This window comes from Mustela lutreola, chromosome 9 (assembly GCF_030435805.1).
Source record: "Mustela lutreola isolate mMusLut2 chromosome 9, mMusLut2.pri, whole genome shotgun sequence".
Lineage (NCBI taxonomy): Eukaryota > Metazoa > Chordata > Mammalia > Carnivora > Mustelidae > Mustela > Mustela lutreola.
This window is the reverse complement of record NC_081298.1, coordinates 96001394-96022950: the sequence shown is the minus strand read 5'-3', so window position 1 is coordinate 96022950 and position 21557 is coordinate 96001394. Positions and strand designations below refer to the sequence as shown.

At 42.1% G+C, this 21557-nt stretch overlaps 1 protein-coding gene across 4 annotated transcripts in view; it reads left to right on the top strand.

The window, feature by feature from the left end:
* SLC4A5 (solute carrier family 4 member 5) overlaps positions 1–21557 on the top strand; it is a 107560-nt gene that overhangs the window by 3584 nt on the left and 82419 nt on the right. For 2 of the 4 annotated variants that reach the window (XM_059188097.1, XM_059188098.1), the window contains exon 2: positions 20305–20385. In XM_059188097.1, coding sequence (XP_059044080.1) covers positions 20305–20385 — 81 coding nt within the window. Of the gene's footprint in view, positions 1–2454; positions 2523–14321; positions 14387–20304; positions 20386–21557 lie in introns of all 4 variants that reach the window. The other 2 variants (XM_059188101.1, XM_059188099.1) reach the window with 2 other exon arrangements.

Genomic DNA, 21557 nt, shown 5'->3' with positions numbered 1-21557 from the left:
ACAAAAAACCAAAAAGCAAAACAACAACAACAAAACAACCCACTATTTTAAAGAAGTGTTTAAAATTATATATTATCTTATTTAATATTAAATCAAAATTATTTACTTTTTTTGTGGTAAAATATACATAACAAAATTTACCATTTTAACTATTTTTGAGGATACAAATTTAATAGCATTAAGTACATTCACATTACTGTACAACCATTACCACCATCTATATCCAGAACTTTTTCATCTTCCCCAACTGAAACTCTGTACCTATTAAACAGTGACTCCCCATCGCCCCCTTCCCCAGCCTCAGATCCATTATTATGCCTCTGTCTCTATGAATTTGGCTATTCTAGGTACTTTGTATAAGTGGAATCATACAGCATTTGTCTTTTGAGGTCAGGCTTATTTCACTTAGCACAATGTCCTCAAGGTTCATGCATGTTGTAGCTTGTGTTAGAATTTCTTTCCTTTCATTTAGAAACATTTTTTAAGACTTTATTTTTATGTGATCTCTCCACTCAGTGTGGGGCTCAAGCTTACAACCCCAAGCTAAAGAGGCATGTGCTCTACCAGCTGAGCCAGCCAGGCACCCCTCTTCCCATCTAAAGGCTGAGTAATATTGAATTGCATGGATATGCCACATTCTGTTTGACCTTTCATCTGTAGAAAAACATTTAGATTGTTTCCATCTTTTGCCTATTGTGAGTAACGAACATTGGTGTACAGTATGAGTACCTTTTGGAACCCCTGCTTTTTAACCCTTTCAGATATATATATCCAGAAGTAGAATTTGTTTTTTTAATAGCAAGTGCATCCCTATGTGGATAATATAAAAGGTACAAGAGGTTATACCAGTGGGCTATGGGCACCTGCCTCCTGGTTCTGCTCCCAGGAATCTTCAGTGAAACTGGGTTCTTGTGACTTCTTCCCTGGAGAGACTATGCCCTCATAGGTGTACCTGCTACTCCCCGCACCAACAAATGGTGGTAAACTATAAGCACTGTTCTACACTTTGCTTTTTCTCCCCAACTTAATATTTCTAAAGATCATTTCATAGCATTGTTTAAAGAGTATTCACTCTATTTAAAAGCTGTACATTGGTTTTCCAATGTACAGACAAAACTTTTTTTTAATCAGTCCCTGATAGATGGACATTCAGGTTGTTTCCGGTGCTTTGCTGCCACAAACAATGCTGTAATGATAACAGCCAAAATTTACTGGGCATTTATTATGTGTCATCTTCAAATCCTTTACAGTTCTTTTCATGTATTGTATCATTTAATTTCCATGATAATCCTCTGACATAATACTGCAGGGAGGTGGGTAACTGCCCCAAACCACACATACGTCTTTACCCACAGGTGGGAGTATATGCCCAAGATAAATTTCTAGACAAAAAGTCACTGCTACCCTAAGATATGTGCATTATAAAGTTTTATAAATATTGCCAAAGTGGCCCCATCAACCCTGCATTTGCATATGCCCAATACAGGGTCACCAGCCATTGTGTAGAAGAGGGCCCACTTCCTTCCCCTGTTATTGTTATGAAACCTTTCCATATTTGGTGATTTGAAAGTTAAAAAGTGGGGGCATCTGGGTGGCTCAGTGGGTTGGACCTCTGCTTTTGGCTCAGGTCATGATCTCAGGGTCCTGGGATCGAGTCCTGCATCGGGCTCTGTGCTCAGCAGGGAGCCTGCTTCCTCCTCTCTCTCTGCCTGCCTCTCTGTCTACTTGTGATCTTTGTCTGTCAAATAAATAAATAAAATCTTTTAAAAAAAACGAAAGTTAAAAAGTGGCATTTCACTGTGGCTCTAATTTGCTGCTGCTGCTGCTGCTTTTTTTAAGATTTCATTTACTTATTTGAGTGAGAGAGAGAGAGACAGTACGCAGGCATGAGTCAGAGGAGGGGCAGGGGGACAAGCATACTCCCACTGAGCAGGGAGCATGACTCTCAGATTCTAGGACCCCTGAGATCAGGACGTGAGCCAAAGGCAGATGCTTAACCGCTTAACCCATTGAGCCAGCCAGGCCTCCAACCCTATTTTTTAAAAAGAGGTTGAACATCTTTTCAAATGTTTAAAGGCCACTTGTTTTCCTGATGGCATTTTAGAAACCTGACCAAATGGTTCCACAGTTTATCTAGAGATTATGGGCAAGGTAGACTCCATTCCTTAAAATTTCCATGTTGCATCTGTATTTTTCTGAATAGGTAATACAGGCACAAGATTCAAAATGTAATAGAAGTAAAAGGATATAGAGTAGATATCCCCTCTTTCCAAGCGTCTCTTTAGCTGCCTAGACCCTAACTCCAAACACAATTTGGGTTCTATTTCTTGCCTGCTCCTATGAGCATAACGTAGGCCATGCTGATATTGAAACACTCTGAGCTGTTTCATGTGTGAAAGATTAAGTTCAAACCTCCCTCTCTAACCCCACCAGTGTCCTCTTAACTCCACACAGCACCTGATCTTCAACCTTACCCAGACTCCTCTCATGAGACAGTACCTGACTCTTCCTTTCCTGTCCAGGTAAGATTCTCAGCCCCTCCGGAGGCTTAACTTCATTGCTCCACTGACCTCCAGCCACCCCTGCCTGGAGGGTATGAAACTTTCTGTGTCATGGCATCTAGCTAAGAGTTGCTCGCCCACAGGATTGCTTGAATTTTAAAATCTTTAACAGAGTAACCACATAACTTATTGCCCAAACTGGAAAGCTTTTGAGAATGAAAGGGGGCAGTACTAACAATGAAGCCAAGACAAGTGGGCAGATGGTGACTATCCAAGGCAAATTGAGATGCAAGTTCAACCCCGGTCTTAAGGACAATCACATGTAATTTCAGGGCAGAGATGAATGTGCTGAGTCTAGTAAATAAATACATTGCTGCCTTTGTCCACTGCCCAAGCTTCTCCTCTAAATGGAAAATTTTTTAATAGCACATTTCTCCAACGCTATTTTCTTTAAAAATCTATCCTTTGGAATCCAGTTTCAGCCTCTAAACTGAAGTGTATAAGAAGCATTCATTTATTTTCTAACAATCTCCATCTGTATTTTGAGCCCCCATTTTAAAAAGGTGCTGTCTTTTTAAATCCCTGTCCGTTCCAGTTTCCATTTGGGGGGTCAGAGTGGGGTGGGGTGCTAGACTATTAGGGACTTACAAAGGCCCCTACCCTTGACATCATCTATCCTTGTCTCATCTGTTCTTGTTTGTTGGTATCTGTAGGTCCCGGTGGAGCACCAAGTCTCCCTCCATGCCTTTGTGCCACCTCGGGGGAGGGGGAGGGGACAGCCTTGATCATCATAACCATCTTCTCCTATACTTCAGTCTAGGTTTGCTCAGGAGTCTTTCTTTTCTTTCTTTCTTCTTCTTCTTTTTCTTTTTTTTTTTTTTTTTTTTTTAAGATTTCATTCATTTATTTGACAGACAGAGATCACAAGCAGGCAGAGAGAGAGGAGAAAGCAGGCTTTCCGAGGAGCAGAGAGCCGGATGTGGGGCTCGATCCTAGGACCCTGGGATCATGACCTGAGCTGAAGGCAGAGGCTTTAACCCACTGAGCCACCCAGGCACCCCCAGGAGTCTTTTCAATTGTGCTGAGGGAAGAGGCTCCTTTTATCTCTTTTTTCTGCTTTCATGTGCCTTCCCTGAGGCAAAGCATGGAATGGTCTGGCTGTTTAAATGGGAGGCAAGAAAGGAAGTAAAGAAAATACCAGGCTGTTATTCACTCATTCATTCATTCATTCATTCATTCATCAGTACAGACACTGGCTAATCATTCAGAATATTATTTTGCAAGGCGTATATGAAGGCCTCATATAAGATGTGCTTTGTTTTAGCTATTATGATATAATTTTCTGTATCTTTTAGGAAAGCCTCCCTAACCCCATCCCCCAGGCTAGTTCAGACATTTACCAGCTGTGGGTGAACTTGGGCAAGTTATTTTATCCTCTCACAGCTTTAATTTCCTTATCTATAAATGCAGATAACAGTAGTTCATATTAATTAAGTGCTTGGCACTTACCAGGCACTATTCCAAATCATCTCATTTAATCCTAAGCAGAAACTCATGAGACACATACTATTATTCCCATTTCACAGATAAGGAAACCAAGTCTCAGGGTTTTAAGTATCCTGCCCAGAGTCATGTGACCTCCTGCTCTTAACCACTGCTTTTATAAAGCTCTTTGCCCAGATCCTAACACATAGTAAAAGCTCTGTAAATTCTAAGCTAATACCTTAACCATGACTATTTGTCATATTTAAAATGTATATATATTTATAAATATTTAACATATATCTTTATTCAATTTTCCCATTCAGGAATATGTTACCTTATTTTATGCTTCTTAGCAAAATTTTTTCTTACATTCTCATATAAAATATGCATTTCTAGGCAAGTTTGATTTGAGGCAAGTTTATTTCTAAATGTTTTAGGAATTTTGTCACTATTGAAAATGAAATCTTTCTCCCTATTATATCTTTTCATCAGACAGTGTATATTGTCTCCAGATTCTTGTTAATGAGTCAGTCACCATCCAGAAGCCCCCAGAGGAGTGGCTTTCCCTCTCATTTTAGGCTGACAGCTTGAAAATCACTTGACCCACATGGTGAAACACAGTCCAATAGGGAATGAGGGACAGGGTGAGGAATGGCTTTCCAGGGTGGCTTAGGTTGATTGACGGATCACTGTCCCCAGGCTCAGGAAGTACAGCCTGGGGGAAGGGAGAAGGGTTTGCTCCAAGACCCTCCTGGAGCCCAAGGAGGGATGGATTCCCAAGCGCCCACAGTTCCTCTGTGGCCTCAGTGATTTGTAATTGAACTTGTCAAATGATGACTCCAGTGGCAGCTCTGTCAAGGGCCAAGCTTGCCACATTGGGAGTGGGGCTTGCTTAAAAAAAGGAACGGCTCATTTTTAAGGATGGAGTCCTTAATATTTTCTTTTGCCAACCTCCACCCAGGGCCTTGAGAGGGCAGCAGAGAGCAGATGCAGAGGAGAGAAAAGGTCCTGTTCCAGGCCTGCAGAGGGATTTGGTCTCCCGGCCTCCACAGAACAGGCATGGTGTGAACTTCCTGGGAGTATGCTAATGATAATATTACTAGCTGCTACTTATTATTTTGTGTGCCAGACATTGACCTAAGATTTTATATACATGGATTCACTCAGTTCTCGTAATAACCACTGAGGTAGGTATGATTTCCATTTTTCAGCTGAGGAAATTGAAGAAAAAAATAGATAGGTGACTTGCTCAACATCCCAAAGTTTGTGGAGTGAGGATTCGAACCAACCGTTCATAAGCCTCTATTATAGGTGTCAGGGATACCTCAGTGAACAAGACTAAGTCTCTGCCAGATCAGAGGAAGAGAAAGTAATGAATGAACAAACAAATACATAATGTGGTTTTGGATAGAAATGCCATATAGTCCAATAAGGCAGAGTTAAAGAGGGGGCATTTTGGATAGGCTGGTCAGGGAGGACTTTCTTAGGTATTTGGCATCAGAAAGCTGGGTACATGAGAGACCTGAAGGTGGGGGAGGCAGTAAGTGCGAGGGTGCCGAGGTGGGAATGAGCTTGGGATGTTGGAAGAACAGCAGGACGTGCAGTGTGGTTTGTGCAGAGTGAGCTGAAGTCTGCGCTATTGCAGGCCACAGGCCACAGCAGTGCCTGGGGGGTAGATGGAGCTGGCAGAAGGAGAGAACCCACCTACCACATAACCCGAGCCTGGCCTCCTCAGGGTTCTCAGCTTCCCTTTAAGATATCTCTCAGCTTTTCTTGCCTTCTCATACAGTCTTGACATGCCAGAGTATGTTCCCTCCTCAACCCTGGATACAGTTCAAAAGCAGCTAAAGTGGAAAAGAATCTGGGGCAGCCAGTCTTGTACCACCCGCCAAAGCTTGGCACAAACAATCTGAGAGACAAAAATCACGCATACTGGCATGAGGCTTGCCAGCTTGTGGAAAACCTGTTGTGGGCAAAAGTTCTAGGGAATCCTGCTGGGCACCCAAATAATCCTTATTCCCAGCAACGCAGGGGTAGGAAGTTCATTTTTCTTTCATGGGACTTCACTCCCAATGTCAGACCTGCCTAAGACCTGCCATCTTTTAAACCCCGGGGGGGGGGGGGTTCAGGTGGCACTGCACCAGACGATGGAAGGGAACCTGTCCCTGTGGAGTAACCATCTCTGTGTGCCAGGTCTCCAAAGGAAACAGAGGCCCAGAGGTCCAAAGCTGCAAATTACTAAGAATCTTTGCCCTTCCTTCCTCCTTGTAGCATCCTGGTGATTGGGGTGGGCCCATATGGAGTACTCTTTTGGCCTGGATTTTGGTTTCTAGAACCAGAGGGGTCTGAGCAGTCGAATCCAGGATTCTTGACCTTGGCACTTTTGATAGTCTGTGGGGCTTCTTGTACATTGTAGGATGTTAGCAGCATCTCTGGCCTCTACCCACTAGAGGCCAGTAGGACTCTCATCCCAGTGTTAAGAACCAGAAATATGTCCAGTCATTGCCAAACCTCCCCTTGGGGAGGAAATACTTCTGACTAAGAAGATTGGGTCCAATCTTCTCCCTTGCTCCTAAGTCAATGCATGAGTCTCAGCCATTACCACTCTGGTGGTGAGGAAGGACTGAAAGCCCTCAAGTATTTGTCCCCATGCTTAATGCCGGCTGGGCAAACCAGTCCCCTTAGCAGTAAGCTAAGTGAGCTTAGTGAGCGAGGCCATAGGTAAGGGAGAGGAGAGAAATGGGACGGCCAGATATTCCTTCAATATTTTTTACTCACAAAACTCAACCATGGGGAAGGCCAGAAGTAGAGCTGGCCATAGGTACCACCACTGGGTACATGAGAGACCTGAAGGTGGGGTCTGTCTCTCTCCATTCTGTCTGTCACTCCAATCTGTCTCTTAGTTTCTCTCTCTCTCTCACACACACACATACACACACACACACTTCCACCACTCTTGGTCTTGGCTCTTTTCTCTCCCCCTGAATACAGGCTTTCTCCAGAGACAGAAGAGAGCTCAGTACAGGAGGAGAAGGGTAGCAGTGGGGCTGATTTAGACCAAAAGATTGGCAGGGCAGGAACAAGACATTGTGTGTATCAATGAAGGGAGAGTGAAGTAACTCTTCATGGGGTCTAGACCAGAATAGGGGTAAATGAAGCCATGTAGGGCTGGTGAAGGGGGGAAGAGGAAAATGTCTGGAGAGTAGAGGTCTTCATCGGGTTGAAAAGCAGGAAAGAAGAGAGGCAGAAATCAGGAAGTTGTCCACTAAAAGTCTCAACCTTCTGCCCAGCTTCACAAATACTTGTTCTACTCCAGAGACATAGACTTGTAGAATCACAGGATGTTAAAGCTTGAAGGAAATTTAGAGACTGTTTCGTCCAACCAACTCTATGCAGGCTCTTTCATTAATTCATCAGCACTGGGATTTGAGGAAGGTACTTGCTTACAATCTTTCCCTCTATGCTTGGAATCAAATGAGAAATAATAAGACACAGAAGTCCCATAGGTAGAAGTCAAAATAACTTTGTAACAGGTAAAGCTGATTGGAGAATCAGAATCTACGCCCACAATCAGGCTTCCTAATTTTTTCCACCAGAATTAAGCTTGTTTACCCAACACTGGAGGACTCCCTACCTGCAGGGTGAGAAACTGCCCCAAAAGTTTGCTGTGAAGAGAGGAGAGGAGCCCAACTTGGATTTTCTCCGAAGCAGGCAGTTCTCAGACGGATCTGAGCCATGGCACATGCCCACTGTATTCTCCCAAATGTTTCGATTGCCTGAGTCACTCTTCCTCCACTGGGTGAAATTGAGTGAGGGGGTAGAGAGGTAAGTGAGTACTCCTTTTGAGACTTTAGAAAGATAGAAGCTACTATGTTATAGGGAATGGTAAAGGGTTTAGAGGGAGAGGGATGAGTTTCCCCTAACAAGACCATTTAAGTGCCAACTCTACTTCAAGGAAACTAGAATCCAGAGAGGAGAAGTAATTACCTTAAGACTGTACAGCTCTGGGGATAGAATGAGGTTCTTCAGAGTTCTAACGCCATGGCTTTCCCATTTCATACTTGTCGTCCCAGGGGGTCAGCTTCATCTAGGGTCATCAGCCTGAGTCAGTACCAAGAATCTCCTACTCTCATTCAGGGCGCCTTTTTGCCCCTCCCCCATCACCACCTCCATCTGCCCCTCATCACCTCCATCCTCACCTCCACCACCTCCACTGATGCCTCTACGATGTCCCTCTATACCCAGCTACTGGAACACCACTGCTACTGTTCCCCCTACCACTTCTCCCTTGACCATTTCCACCGTCATTACTACTATCCCCCTTTTGGTTAGCAGGCAGCCAGCACAGACCATTTGGGTACAGAAGTAGATGTGAACTAGAAGGCTGCTCAGATGGCTCTGGTCTTGAGAAGTCTTCAGGGTCTTTGAGGTCAAATATCTCTCCAGCTCCTGGTGTCCCCTAATCCCTCCAGAAAGATCATCTCAGAGTGTTTTAAGGAGACTGTGATAGAGATATAGAAACATAAGTGCACATCTTTATATAAATGCCTTTTTTTTTAAACAGATTCATTTATTTACTTTAGAGAAAGAGTACGCATGAGTGAGGTGGGGTAGGGCACAGGGGGAGGGAGAGGGACAAGCAGACTCCATGCTGAGCACAGAGCCCCACTTGGGGCTCAATCCCAGGACCCTGAGATCACACCCTAAGCCGAAAGCAGGAGTTGGATGCTGGGCTGAGCTACCCAGGAGCCCCCATATAAACTCTTTGACTACAAGTACAATTTCTAAGCCATGGCCTAATCTGACAGCTGCAGATTTAGGCACCTGCAATGTGATAAGATTCATTATTGGCATCTCAGCAGTTCTCAAAGCTCTAATGATCTAAGGGTTAAAGTTATTCAAGTGAGCTGTAATTTGGGGTGCCAGCCAGCTGGGGTCCCCCAGTACACCATACCAAACCCAGGCCTCTGCAAGCTCCTGGAAGTGCTGCCACCGATCTGTAAAATAGGTGGCCTTGGGGTGGGGGGTGGTGCTTGATCATCCCTAAGGTCTCTTCCCTCTCTAACACCCCTTCAAGACAGAATCCAAAAAGGACTTAGGATAGAAATCATGTAGGGAGATAAACAAGCATCTAAAAACCAAGGCTAAGTTAAAATCCAAGAAGAAATTTAGAGCAAAGTTGTCCGCCTACAATTATGGCTGGCTCTGTTCAGACCCTGCTCTACCCTGGTCTGTCAGGCGAGCAGGCATTGGTCCCTTGCCCTGCAGGAGTGTCCCTTCCCCCACCCTGGTCACATGGCTGGCTGCCACTGAGCCCCACAAGTCAATCTCCAGTGCCCCAAATACAGTTCAGTCTGGAAATCACAGAGCGTCCTTCTTGCCACCTAACAGCACCAGAGCAAGTGACACCAGCCTTCTTGAGATTTGGATCCTGTTTCCAGTGCTAAGAGTGTGAAGGTAAGTTTGCAGCTTGGAGTTTCAGAGATAGTAGACAAAACTATACAGATAAAGAAAAATGTGCTTGACAATGTGAACGGAGTATTTGAGAGTGAGCTTCACACACACATGGAGAAGGAGAATACCATGAAAGTTGAATAAATCCTCCAAACGAGCATTGGATATTTGCCATTTCTTAAAAAAAAAAAATTATCCTATGTCAGTGACCCTGTTGTCTTGAGTTCACTGGTTTGGGGCATAGACTCTCACACCAGATTAACTGAAATGATATGAAATGCACTCTTTCTGACACCGTGGCATGTTAGTTCATTTTTCTTATCATCTGATGGAACTGAGAATCTTTTTCCTCTAGGCAATGCACATTTCTGTTGCCTTTGTGAAATTTACAAGACTGGCTGAAAATTTTATGGGAAGTAAGCAATAGCACTGAGATTTGCTTCTTCCCCCAGAAAACTATGGGAAAATAGATTACATCTGTTGATATAACATCTCAGGATAGAAACTAAATAATGGCTAGCCTCCTTTCATTACAAATTTCTGTTGTTAGATTTGGATACTGCACCTGTTTTTGCTACTGGTGGTTTGCTAGGGGATTATTTTGTTTGCTTGTTTTCTCTTCCTTTTCTGGGGCATGCATGGGTGAGGTCTGCAGGGCCCAGAGGCAATGAATAAACTATCACTGGGAAGGTGGCCTTTCTCTAATTTCTAAGCTTAGTCTTTAAAGCCTCATGACCCCACATCATTTTTGTCAATTCAGCTCATAAAATGATCCGAGGTGAGCTCTCCAGGAGGTCCTTTTTTGAAATGCTTTGAGCTGTCTACGGAGTTCACTGGATACTACATTAGGCTGGTCCTGTTTTTAAGTATAATGTCAAATGGCTTAAAAGATGGGATGGGAGGGAAAGCTCCTAAAAGGCTGACTGATGCTTGTGGCACAACCTTTTTTCTACTTAATTTTCCCCCCAGACATATGGGTGTCTAATCTTAAGGATTTATTGCCATATTTTGCCCTTCTTCCCTAATAATCTATTTTGTTCTGTTTGTTTCCAGTGTCTAGAGCAAATATCTGGAACAAAGTGGATTCGTTGGACTGAACTGATGTGCCTCTGTGGCCAGGGGCTTGGGGAGGGAGCAGTGTTAAATGGCCCATGATTCAATCACCAGGGTTTTGATAGTCAAAATGCTTGTATGCCCATCATGTTGGCTGTGTCACCACCTCCTTGCTGCAGCAGACATGAAAGCTGCTTGGGAAGGGACCCTGTGTTTCTGTTCCCTGGTGTGGCACTCTAGTGCTTAGCCTCACGATGTTAGGGCATTGATTCTGTCAGTAGGGTTTGCACTCTCAGGGATCCACAGTGGGAGTCAGGCTGGTGGCAGGGGCAATAAAGTGGAATGGGTCCCTGGTGATTCAGAACAGAAAAGAATTTGGTCTGATCCCTCACTGTAAAGCCATACTCACCCCCAGGGTCTAAAGATGGATGGGAGAATAATGAGGAGTGAGTGCAGCAGTGGAAGGGCTGGTGTAGGAAAAACTGCTCTTACAAGTTCATTGCTTTGCTATATGCCAAAGGCTGGTTTGTTGCTAATAAATTTCTCTGGCAATATACTGTAGTGGACGGTTGTACTGGTTAATATTCTTGGGAATCACCTGAAGCTAGCCGAAGAGAAAAGATGAGTTTATTATAATGCCATAGGGAGGTCTTGGAGATGGGAATTCAGCTAGACCTCAGGAAGGGCCTAGAACTCAGAAGTCTATGGCTTCTTCCAGACCTCACTGTCTCTTATGTCTTTACGTCTGTCTTTCCTCTTCCAACCCCCTACCTCCCTTCGTTTTCTCCCTTTCTCTTTCTCTGCCTGTGTTTCTTCCTGGGGTTGGAGAATCAGAGAGAATCCCATTTCAATCTTAGCTCTGCCTGTGACACAGGGTAACTTTCTTAATTCTTTGAATCTCCATTTCTTTATCTGTAAAATGGGGGTGAAAATTATGCACCTCACTGAATTTTAATCAGGAGTAAATGAGAGTATGAAAGCAAGTTATCTGATATTCAATTAATATACATTATACAAAATGGTAGAGATGGAAATTCTGTTTCAAGATGTAGGTCACTTTTGAAAATTTTTGCAATGAGCCGTGTAGCTGCTGATTAGAATAGTTCATCCAAACACTTTGCAAATGGTTAGCACTCTGCTTGAGTTGTTTCAAATGAATGATTTCCATTGAAGATGTTCTGGGGCAGCCTGGGTTCTTCTCATACTTCTGCATCCTCCTTGAAGGGACCTTCTCTCAAGTTGTGAAGAGGTAGGACCTGCAGAGGAGGTGAGGAAGGAATGGTCTGAGCTAGTGCAGAACTGGGAGGTATGCATCTACCCAAATATGAACTACATTAAATCTCCGTGCTTCTATAGTTCCATGAGGATCTCATCTGTTTGTCATTTTTGCATTTACTTTTGTTCGATTTCCAATCTGAAAATCCATAGTACTTCAGATATGAAAGAATACGTTTTTAAAACATGCTGGAAAATCCCATTTCATTTCTATTAGTCAGGTCAGTTCAGAATTAACTGACTCAGGGAGTTACAGTGTTACTAGTACTCTGCTTTTTTACTTTTCTTGGATATTTCCCTCCCTGTGTCAAGCAACATTGTAGCACCCAAGCTTACTGGCTTCCCGTGGAACCAATCTCTGTGATGGGGGAATGGGGGAGTGTTTGATTGGCTAGGCTGGACCACATGGCCTTTCCTGTTGTGGTTGGGGAGATATGGGGTGAGCCCCATCTAAAAGATTTGGAGGTGGTTCCATATGGGAAAAGACGTTACTCTGCTTGTCTCTACTCAAGCTTGAGGAGGGAGGGTTGAGGAAGATACCGACTCCCAGAAAATCACCAATCAATTGGAGCTACCAGTGCGTCATCGCTAAGCTTACCAGTTCACAGTGCCCAGTTTGAAAGCAAAGACGTGATCTTGTTATGCATGTGAAGCTCGTGTAAACTAAGTTCCATGCATGGTGATTCAGTTTAATAGAAAATATAAATAGGAGTTATTTCCTTAAAGCAGCCATTCTCAATGTGTTGTCCCTGGATCAGCATCTTCAGCATCAAGTGGAAACTTGTAGAGAACACAAACTTTCAGCCTACAGCTCAGATCCACAGAATCAGTAACTCTTGAGTGGAGCTCAGAAATCCAGGTTTTAACGCGCCCTCCAGAAGACTCTGACACTTGCATACCTTTGAGTACTCTTGCAAACCACTTCTTGAAGGTACTTTGTTTTGTAGTTCTCCTGAATATTTAAACATGATACATTTTGAACAAATGGATTTAATTCTGGATTATCAGGGGGATAAAATTATCCATTAAGTGGGAGTATACGTGTCATATTAAATTATTTGCCTTAAAATGTTTTTTTAAAAATGTAACCATAATTAAAAATAAAGTAATACATGTAAGAGCTTATAACAAAAAAACAACAAAACTCCATTCTAGCTTTCTAAATACTCCACTGTTCCATCTTCCAAAGATGGTCCTCCAAAGGACCACCTGGAATTCTTTCAGCTTTTTCTGTTGGCTACCTACAACCCTCTAATAATATATACAGATTATTTCTATATATATGTATCTCCTGCTATTTATCAGAGTTGGATATTAGCCACCTACAGGTAAATAATTATCTTATACCACACCCATCTCTTCTCCCTTCTCCCAATGTAGATATATATTGTTTTTTGTTAATTCAAAAATCAATGTTTATACTCTTATGACTGTGTACCATAACCACATTTTATTTCTTGGAATACTAATTTTTTTTCCTGGTATTTCTAGTTGCCTTCCTTTGCATTTTCTATCTTTGTCTCTGTCTTAAATTGTTCCAAATTCTCAAGAAGTGTATCAGATCTCCGGCATTTCATCTTTTCCTTGGGTGGCTCCTTCTGAAATGTCATTTTTAACTCTTCTGAGGAGAGACTAGGGCTGTGGCACAGCAGCCATCTAGGGACCTCCCTTCATTTTTCTTCAGCTTGGAGCCCTCTCTTGGATCCCATTGTCTTCCCCTTCTTGATTCATTGTGGTAACATACTTAAGTAACTTCATAAGAAGTTACAAGAGAGAAGTAAAATGATTTCTTGCATATGTGAAGATGTCTTCTACCCTCTCTTGCCTAGTAGTTTGCCTGAGTAGAGAATGCTAGGTTAGAAATCATTGTCCCTCAGAATTTAGGATGCATTGCTCTGTTGTCTTCTGTTATCCAAGTTGCTGATGAGAAATCAGATAGTCTTTTATTCATTTGTAGGTGAGCTGTTTCTGTTTATTTCATTCTATAAGTTTTAAGGATTTCCTTTTTTCTTGACATTTATTTAGTGTTCTAAAATTTCACAATGACATATCAAAGTGTGAGGATTTTTCCCACCAGTCATTCTTTGTGCAGGGTACTCACTTGGCCATTTTGAGACTGTTATATCATAGTGGTGGGGAGTTCTCTTATTTCTTTAAAAAAAACTCATTTAAAAAAATTTTTTTTAAAGATTTTATTTATTTATTTGACAGACAGAGATCACAAGCAGGCAGAGAGGCAGGCAGAGAGAGAGAGGAGGAAGCAGGCTCGCTGCTGAGCAGAGAGCCCGATGCGGGACTCGATCCCAGGACCCTGGGATCCTGACCTGAGCCGAAGGCAGATGCTTAACTGACTAAGCTACCCAGGCGCCCCTGTTTTTTTCTATTTCTTATGTTTTTGAGATTTATACATGTTAACATGCAGAAATCTAGTTCATTCATTTCAGCTCCCCATAGTATTCATTATGTATCAGTTAGGAAGGCCTTTATTTTTATATAATCTTTATTTTATTTATAGGTCTTTATTTCTTCTTCTTCTTCTTATTTTTTAAGTAGGCTTCACACCCTGTATGGAGCCTAACACAGGGCCTGAATTCAGAACCCCAAGATCAAGATCTGAGGTGAGATCAAGAGTTGGATGTTTAATTGACTGAGCCGCCCAGGCATCCCTGGAAAGGTCTTTAGCTAAAAGCAACATAAAACTTGGCTAGCAATTTAAATATACAAAGTAGATTTCTTTTCATGTAATAGGAAGCCCAGAGATAAGCAGTCTGGAGCTCAGTGACATTACCAGGAACCAAGATTTTTTCTAGGCTTCTGCTTTGTCCTCAGCCTGAGCCTTAGCTCTTCATACTTGTCACCTTATTGTTGCAAGAGGACTGCTTCATGTAGAAGTCTCACGTCCAAGGTCTGTGCAGGAAAGTAGGGAGGGTAATTGGCCAAACGTGCATTCCAGAAGGGCCTGTCACTTTTTATTAGGGAAATTAAAGCTTTCCTGGAAGTCCTACTGAATGGACTTCCACTTAAATCTCACTGGCTTGATGAGGTACATGACTACTTCTAAGATCAGTTACTGGTCAAAGGCCATATGATTACCATGGATAATTTAGACAGATCTAATTCATGCCTGGAGTTGGGGAAGGTGTCTACAGCATGAAGGGCCATGTGTCTCTACTTGAACAGAACAGGCTAGACAAGGAGGGAATTGGTGTTGGAAAGTGTAGCAAACACTGTTACATGACCACTCAGTGCCCATTCCCCCTGTTTTCCTTACAACACAACCCAATCTTTTTTTTCAAATGTGTTATTTTTTTGGAGGGAGGCAGTTTAGTACTTTATTTATTTGCACGCATCCCTGCACGTGTGCGTGCAAGATAGAGAGAGTGCGCAAGTGGGGTAGGGGAAGAGGGAGAGGGAGAAGCAGACTCCCTGCTCAGCCCCAACATGGGGCTCGGTCCCTGAGATTGTGACCTGAGATGAAGGCAGATGCTTAACTGACTGAACCACCCAGGCACCCTCAGAACCCAATCTTATTTGCCCAGTAAATACAGTCGTAGAGTCTTTTGTCCTATGACACAGGTGTGATTTTGAGTAACAGAAAAGTTAACTATAGTATTTAAACAAATAGTGTTTTAACTGTTCTCCTTAACAAGAAACCCAAGTGTGGACTGTCCAGTGCTGTAGAGTGACTCAGTGAAGACATTAAAGATCCAGGATTCTTCCTCCCCTTGTATTCACAGTTAGCATGTAGCCTCCATTTCCATGATGACAAGAGGGCTGCTGCACTTCCAGGCATCGAGTCTATGCTCATCTCGACAGAGGTGAGATAGTTAGCCAGTTTTGGTATAAGTATATTCCAAATATTGCATGGGACTTATACTAAAAACCATTAATTGTATATATAAAACTCAGATTTAACTGGGAAAACTCTATTTTTATTTGCTAAATCTGGCAACTTTATCCAGGAAGGCAGAGGAAGGAAAAATGGAGATGCTTTCTTCTGCAGAGGCTTCATCCAGGAAGGGAATCTTCTCCTAGGTTCTTTCTCTTTAGAGATTGCTCTATCTCTTTAGAGATACCTCTTCAGAGATTGCTGAGGGGCATTTGGAGGAAGTGATTATTTTTAGTCAGCCACATTGCTGTCCTGAATAAAATCAGAGCAGAAAGGGGGATGGACATCTAGCAGTTTCCTCTACAGGTGTCTTACAACCCCCGTCTCCCTGACAAATCCTCATCTCTCCAAATAGTTACATCCAATGTAGAAATTCAAAGTATTTGATTTCCCATATGGCACTGACACTGAGCAGTGGGAATGAATACCTGAACACCAGCCACAAACAGCAACATATGCATAATAATACACAGTGGTGGGATACCAAGCCTGCTTATATCCCAGTTTTGGGTTATATATTCATTTTTATTTATTATGACTGCATAAATGTCACTGCATATGTTGCTCACATTTGAGTTACATAGTGTTCAATGGTCACTTTTCCTTTCCATGACTCTTTATTCTTGGAAGAATCTTAGTATCCTCTCAAAACAGTGAAACACATCCAGATAATTGATCAGTTTCAGGTTTTTCTCTGAGAACCCGTGCAGAGCCTGATCTAAGATGAAACCACTGCTCTCTGGATTGCTATACAGCTTCTTTCCAGGGCCTCCTGTGCTTGTCTTTTGTGGTGAATCCCATTTTCTAGATGCTCTATTCCTTCCTGAGATGCTCTTCCATCTTGCTGGAGTTCTTCCTTCAACCACTTCCTGAAAAAAGTGCATAAGCAGTAAAATTTTAAGACTTGTCTAAAAATACTTTTTCTACCCTCACATTTGATATTTTAGTTAGGACTAGAAATCAAGGTTGGAAATAATTTTTTCTCACTTTTGGAGGCATAACTCCACTGTCTTACAGCTTCCATTGTGTCTGGATGCCAGTTCTCACATCTGATTCTTTGTAGGTGACTTATTTCCTTCTTCTGGAAGGGTTTGTTTGTTTGTTTTTTAAAATAAAGTTTATTTATTTATTTGACAGATCACAAGTAGGCAGAGAGTCAGGCAGAGAGAGAGGAGGAAGCAGGCTCCCTGCTGAGCAGAGAGCCTGATATGGGGCTCTATCCCAGAACCCTGGGATCATGACCTGAGCTGAAGGCAGAGGGTTAACCCACTGAGCCACCCAGGCTTCCCTTCTGGAAGGTTTTTAAGGTCTTCTCTTTATATGTAATATTCTAACACTTTGTAATGTCACTTGGAGTGGCTTTTGTTTTAAATTCATTTTCCTGGGCTCTCAGTAAGTTCTTTCCACCAGGAAATTCAAATCCATCAGTTTTGGGAAATATTCTTAAGTCCTTGATAATTTCCCCTCCATTATTTTTTTCTGGCTTCTCTTTGGGGACTTCTATTGCTTTGATGTTAAACCACTGGATTGGTCCTCTGAGTTCCTTGCCTTTTTCCCGACTGTTTAAAAAATTACTCTTATCTGTGTTCTATTTTCTCACATGTTTTTTCCAACTTCATATTCTAATTCTTTTACTGAAATTTTTCTTCTAACATATCTTTAATTTTCAAGAGTTCTTTCTTTTTTCTTTTTTTTTTTAAAGATTTTATTTATTTATTTGACAGAGAGAGACACAGTGAGAGAAGGAATACAAGCAGGGGGAATGGGAGAGGGAGAAGCAGGCTTCCCCCCTGCCGAGCAGGGAGCCTGATATGGGGCTCGATCCCTGGACGCTGGGATCATGTTCTGAGCTGAAGGCAGAGGCTTAACCCACTGAGCCACCCAGGCGCCCCCAAGAGTTATTTCTTATTCTTTAAAAGTCCCAGGTTTGTAGATTCTACTTTTCTTTTTGTCATGAATACAAGGTCTTTTCTAGTCTACTCAGATATGGGAATTATATGCTTTTTAAATGGTTCTTTGGCTGCCGACATTGTTCCTGTTTCCTTGGACTTCCTCTCCTCCTGCTTGTTTTGGTCTCTGTCATTCTGGCGATTCTTGGCTGGCCATGACTTTGGAGTGGAGCTGCCCAATAACAGTTTGATAGGCTGGACTTACTGAATGATAGACTCATGGTGGGCAGTTGGGTGGAGACTTGACCATTTGTTAGAGGTCCCCAAAATGTCTCTATCTGTAAATCCTCCAGTCTCCCACGTGGAGTGTGTAAACCTCATTAGTGTTCTAGGAGTCAAGTAGGCAGAGGGCTGAGTGGCTAACTGCCCTTGCTTAATTCCTCTCCCTACCCCTCAATGAAATGACTCCTTCTTGTCGTTAGTTATCCAGAGGTCTTCGGGTTTAACCCCTCCATATTCTAGAAGGAGGCGCATTCTAAGAGACTGGAGCCTAGGAAAGAGGATCTGAGGGTTAAATGGACTCCTTAGGAAGATTTTCAACAAACTCTTCTGCTTTTAGTCCGACCCTGTATTCTGGTCTTTAGATATATCTACTGCCTCCAATTTCCTTTTTTTCTACTTTTGAAAACGATTTTGTATCAGTTAGAGACTATCTAATCCTTGAAGATTCAGATAAAACATTTTTTTTAAAACTGTCTTCTCCTGGTGTTTATCTTTCCTTTCACGATGGGAAAAAAAAATTCTGACACAAAAAAATAGAAAAAAATGATAATCGTTTTGTACCTATAATCCAGCTTCAGAAATTATCCATGAGACATGGGAAAGGCTGCTTGTAATGACTTACCCATAAATTTTTCAGTTAATGGTTATTGGTTAGTTGAGGTTTTCTAATTCTTTTTTTTCCCTTTATTTTTAATATTTGTTTATTTATTTATTTTTATTATGTTATGTTAATCACCATAAAATACATAATCAGTTTCTGATGCAGTGTTCCAGGATTCATTGTTTATGTACAACCTCCAGTGCTCCATATAATATGAGCCCTCCTTAATACCCACCACAAGGCTCACCCATCCCCCCAACCCCCTCCCCTCTAAAACCCTCAGTTTGTTTCTCAGAGTCCACAGTCTCTTGTGCTTTGCCCCAATTCACTTTTCCTTTCCTTCTCCTAATGTCCTCCATGTTATCTCCTATGTTCTAATTCTTTTAAAGTCAATTTTGGTCACTTCTATTATTTTCCTAATAAAATATCCATTTATCAGCCTCATGGCTAAGAACTTAAATTCCAGAAACAGATTGTCTGGGTCTGAATCTCTGTTCCTCCATTTGGGCAGTCAGTTAAGCTCTTGTGCCTCAGTTTACTCACCTGTAAAATGAGTAATGGGCACCTGGGTGGCTCAGTTACTAAGTGTCTGCTTTCAGCTCTGGTCATGATCCCAGGGTCCTAGGATCAAGCCCCGGTTTGGGCTCCCTGCTCCACAGGAAGCCTGCTTCTCCCTCTCCCACTCCCCCTTGCTGTGTTCCCTCTCTTGCTGTGTCTCTCTCTGTCAAATAAATAAATAAAATCTTAAAAAAAAAAAAAAAAGTCACACATGCAGAGCATTTAAAGTAGTTCCTGGCACATAGAAATGGTAATTATTATTATTGCCCAAACTAAAATGGGAGAAGGGGGTGGGATTATGGACGTTGGGGAGGGTATGTGCTTTGGTGAGTGCTGTGAAGTGTGTAAACCTGGTGATTCACAGACCTGTACCCCTGGGGATAAAAATATATGTTTATAAAAAATAAAAAATTAAAAATTAAAAAAAAAATAAATAAAATGTATCGGCATGAAGTTTTTCATGGCATTCACTTTTAATTTTTAAATTCTCTACTATGTTTTCAGTCATGTTGCTTTTTTACTCCCAATATTGTTTACGTATGAACATCCTTTTCTGCTTGATTCGCTTTGCACAGTCTGCCTATTTTAAGAATCTTTTCAAATAATCGCCTTTGGGTTTGTTAACCATCTATTCTCGTTTCTATTTCAAATTTTTAAATTTTATTTTATAGTTCCATTTTCTACTTTCTTTAGCTTTTCTCCTGTGTCACCGCCCCCTCGCCAGGTTCTTCAGTTGAATGTTTGTCACACTTATTTTCCTTCTCTCCTCCCTCCCTCCACGCCTTCCTTCTCTGTTTCCTCCAAACATATCGCAACCCATAAGCTTCAATATTTCGTAGTTGCACTTGTTGAGTTCTAAATATTTAATGATTTCTATGTGATTTCCTGTTAAACCCATGAGTAGAAATTACTTTTAGTTTCTGAAGTTATATGTGTATATACATATATTTATATACATTTATTATATATATATATATATGAATATCTTACATCTTACATAACCACACACACATATATGTATATATACATCCTTACTGTGGGAGGATGATACAGTTTCTTTGAGATTTACTAAGTCTTACCTGTGATCTAGATATGTGCTTTCTATAAGTGTTCAATTTATACTTGAAAAAGAGATCTGTTCTCTGTTTGTTAGAGATAGTATTTGAGCTTCTTCAATTTGTTTACAATTTGTTCTTTGGCCTTAATTTTTTCATCTGCTTTAGGGTCTCCTACTATGGGTGTGGATTTGGCCATTTCCACTCAAAATCCTACCTTTTTGTGCTGTATATGTATTGAGACTGTGTTCATCTTTCATAGTGATGAAGGTGGAAGAAGAGAAGACTGGGGTAGGGAAGCTGGACCCTGCTAACTACAGGAGGAGATGTCAGGATCAGGAAGGTAAGGTCATCTTGAGAACTTGATGCAAATCCTAGGATGGTCTGCCAGTTTCTTTTATTTATTTATTTATTTATTTATTTGACAGAGAGAGAGAGAGATCACAAGTGGGCAAAGAGGCAGGCAGAGAGAGAGAGAGAGAGAGGAGAAAGCTGGCTCCCCGCTGAGCACAGAGCCAGATGTGGGGCTCGATCCCAGGACTCTGGGATCCTGACCTGAGCCGAAGGCAGAGGCTTTAACCCACTGAGCCACCCAGGTGCCCCAAGTCTGCCAGTTTCTTAAATATCCTTATAACACCCCTCCAGTGGGAAGATCTAGAGAGCTGGTCCCTTTCCCTGGCCCACCCATGGTGTCTTCTCTGGACCCAATGGCACCAGGCTACGTCTTAAAGAGACCACATCATGGGGCCGAAGACAGGAAACTGGCACTTTGTTTCTGTGAATTAGGGCATAGCATCCCCAACACAAAATTAAACTTACCTAATTTTACAATATCTACAAACTATACAAGATGCCACCATTACACAGATTCTAAAAATAGCAGCTCAAACTACTGCAAGAAGATATTGAATGGGGGTATCTATTGTCCAAAAATTGCTGATGCAGAGGTATTAAGTTCCTACACTCTGCAGAGAAGCAACCACAGGACTTATGAAGAGGCAACCAGACAGGCCACCGCCCTGCCACTGTCCCAGCCCCACTTGGAGGGAAACACCAATCTCGCTGCCCAGCTGAATGCTTGCTGAGCTGTAGAATGTGTAGACCCATTCTGGAGCTGTCAATGGAGAAGAATGCAGCTGAGGAGTTCCTAGGAGAACTTGGCACAAGTCCTGAGCCAAACTGCAAAATGTTCACAGTGAGTGGAGAGGTCCTGCAGAGTGAAGGAGGAAGCTTGGGAGAGGGCTAGCCATTCTGCACAGTTCACCAGCTACACAACGACACTCTGATGATTATGATGGAAGCCAGGGGAAAAAAAGGGACAAGTTAGATCCAGGGAAAAAAGTATAATACTTTCCTGATAGCTATCTTCCCTGATTTCTCCAATAAGTATATTCTTCATATGTGTAGCCCTTACAATTTTCTAATCAAGTTCCCATATACCATCTCATTCTGTCTTCTCAAAAACCTTGCCCAGATAGTAGAGAAGGGATTTCATTTCCACCTTACAGGTAAGGA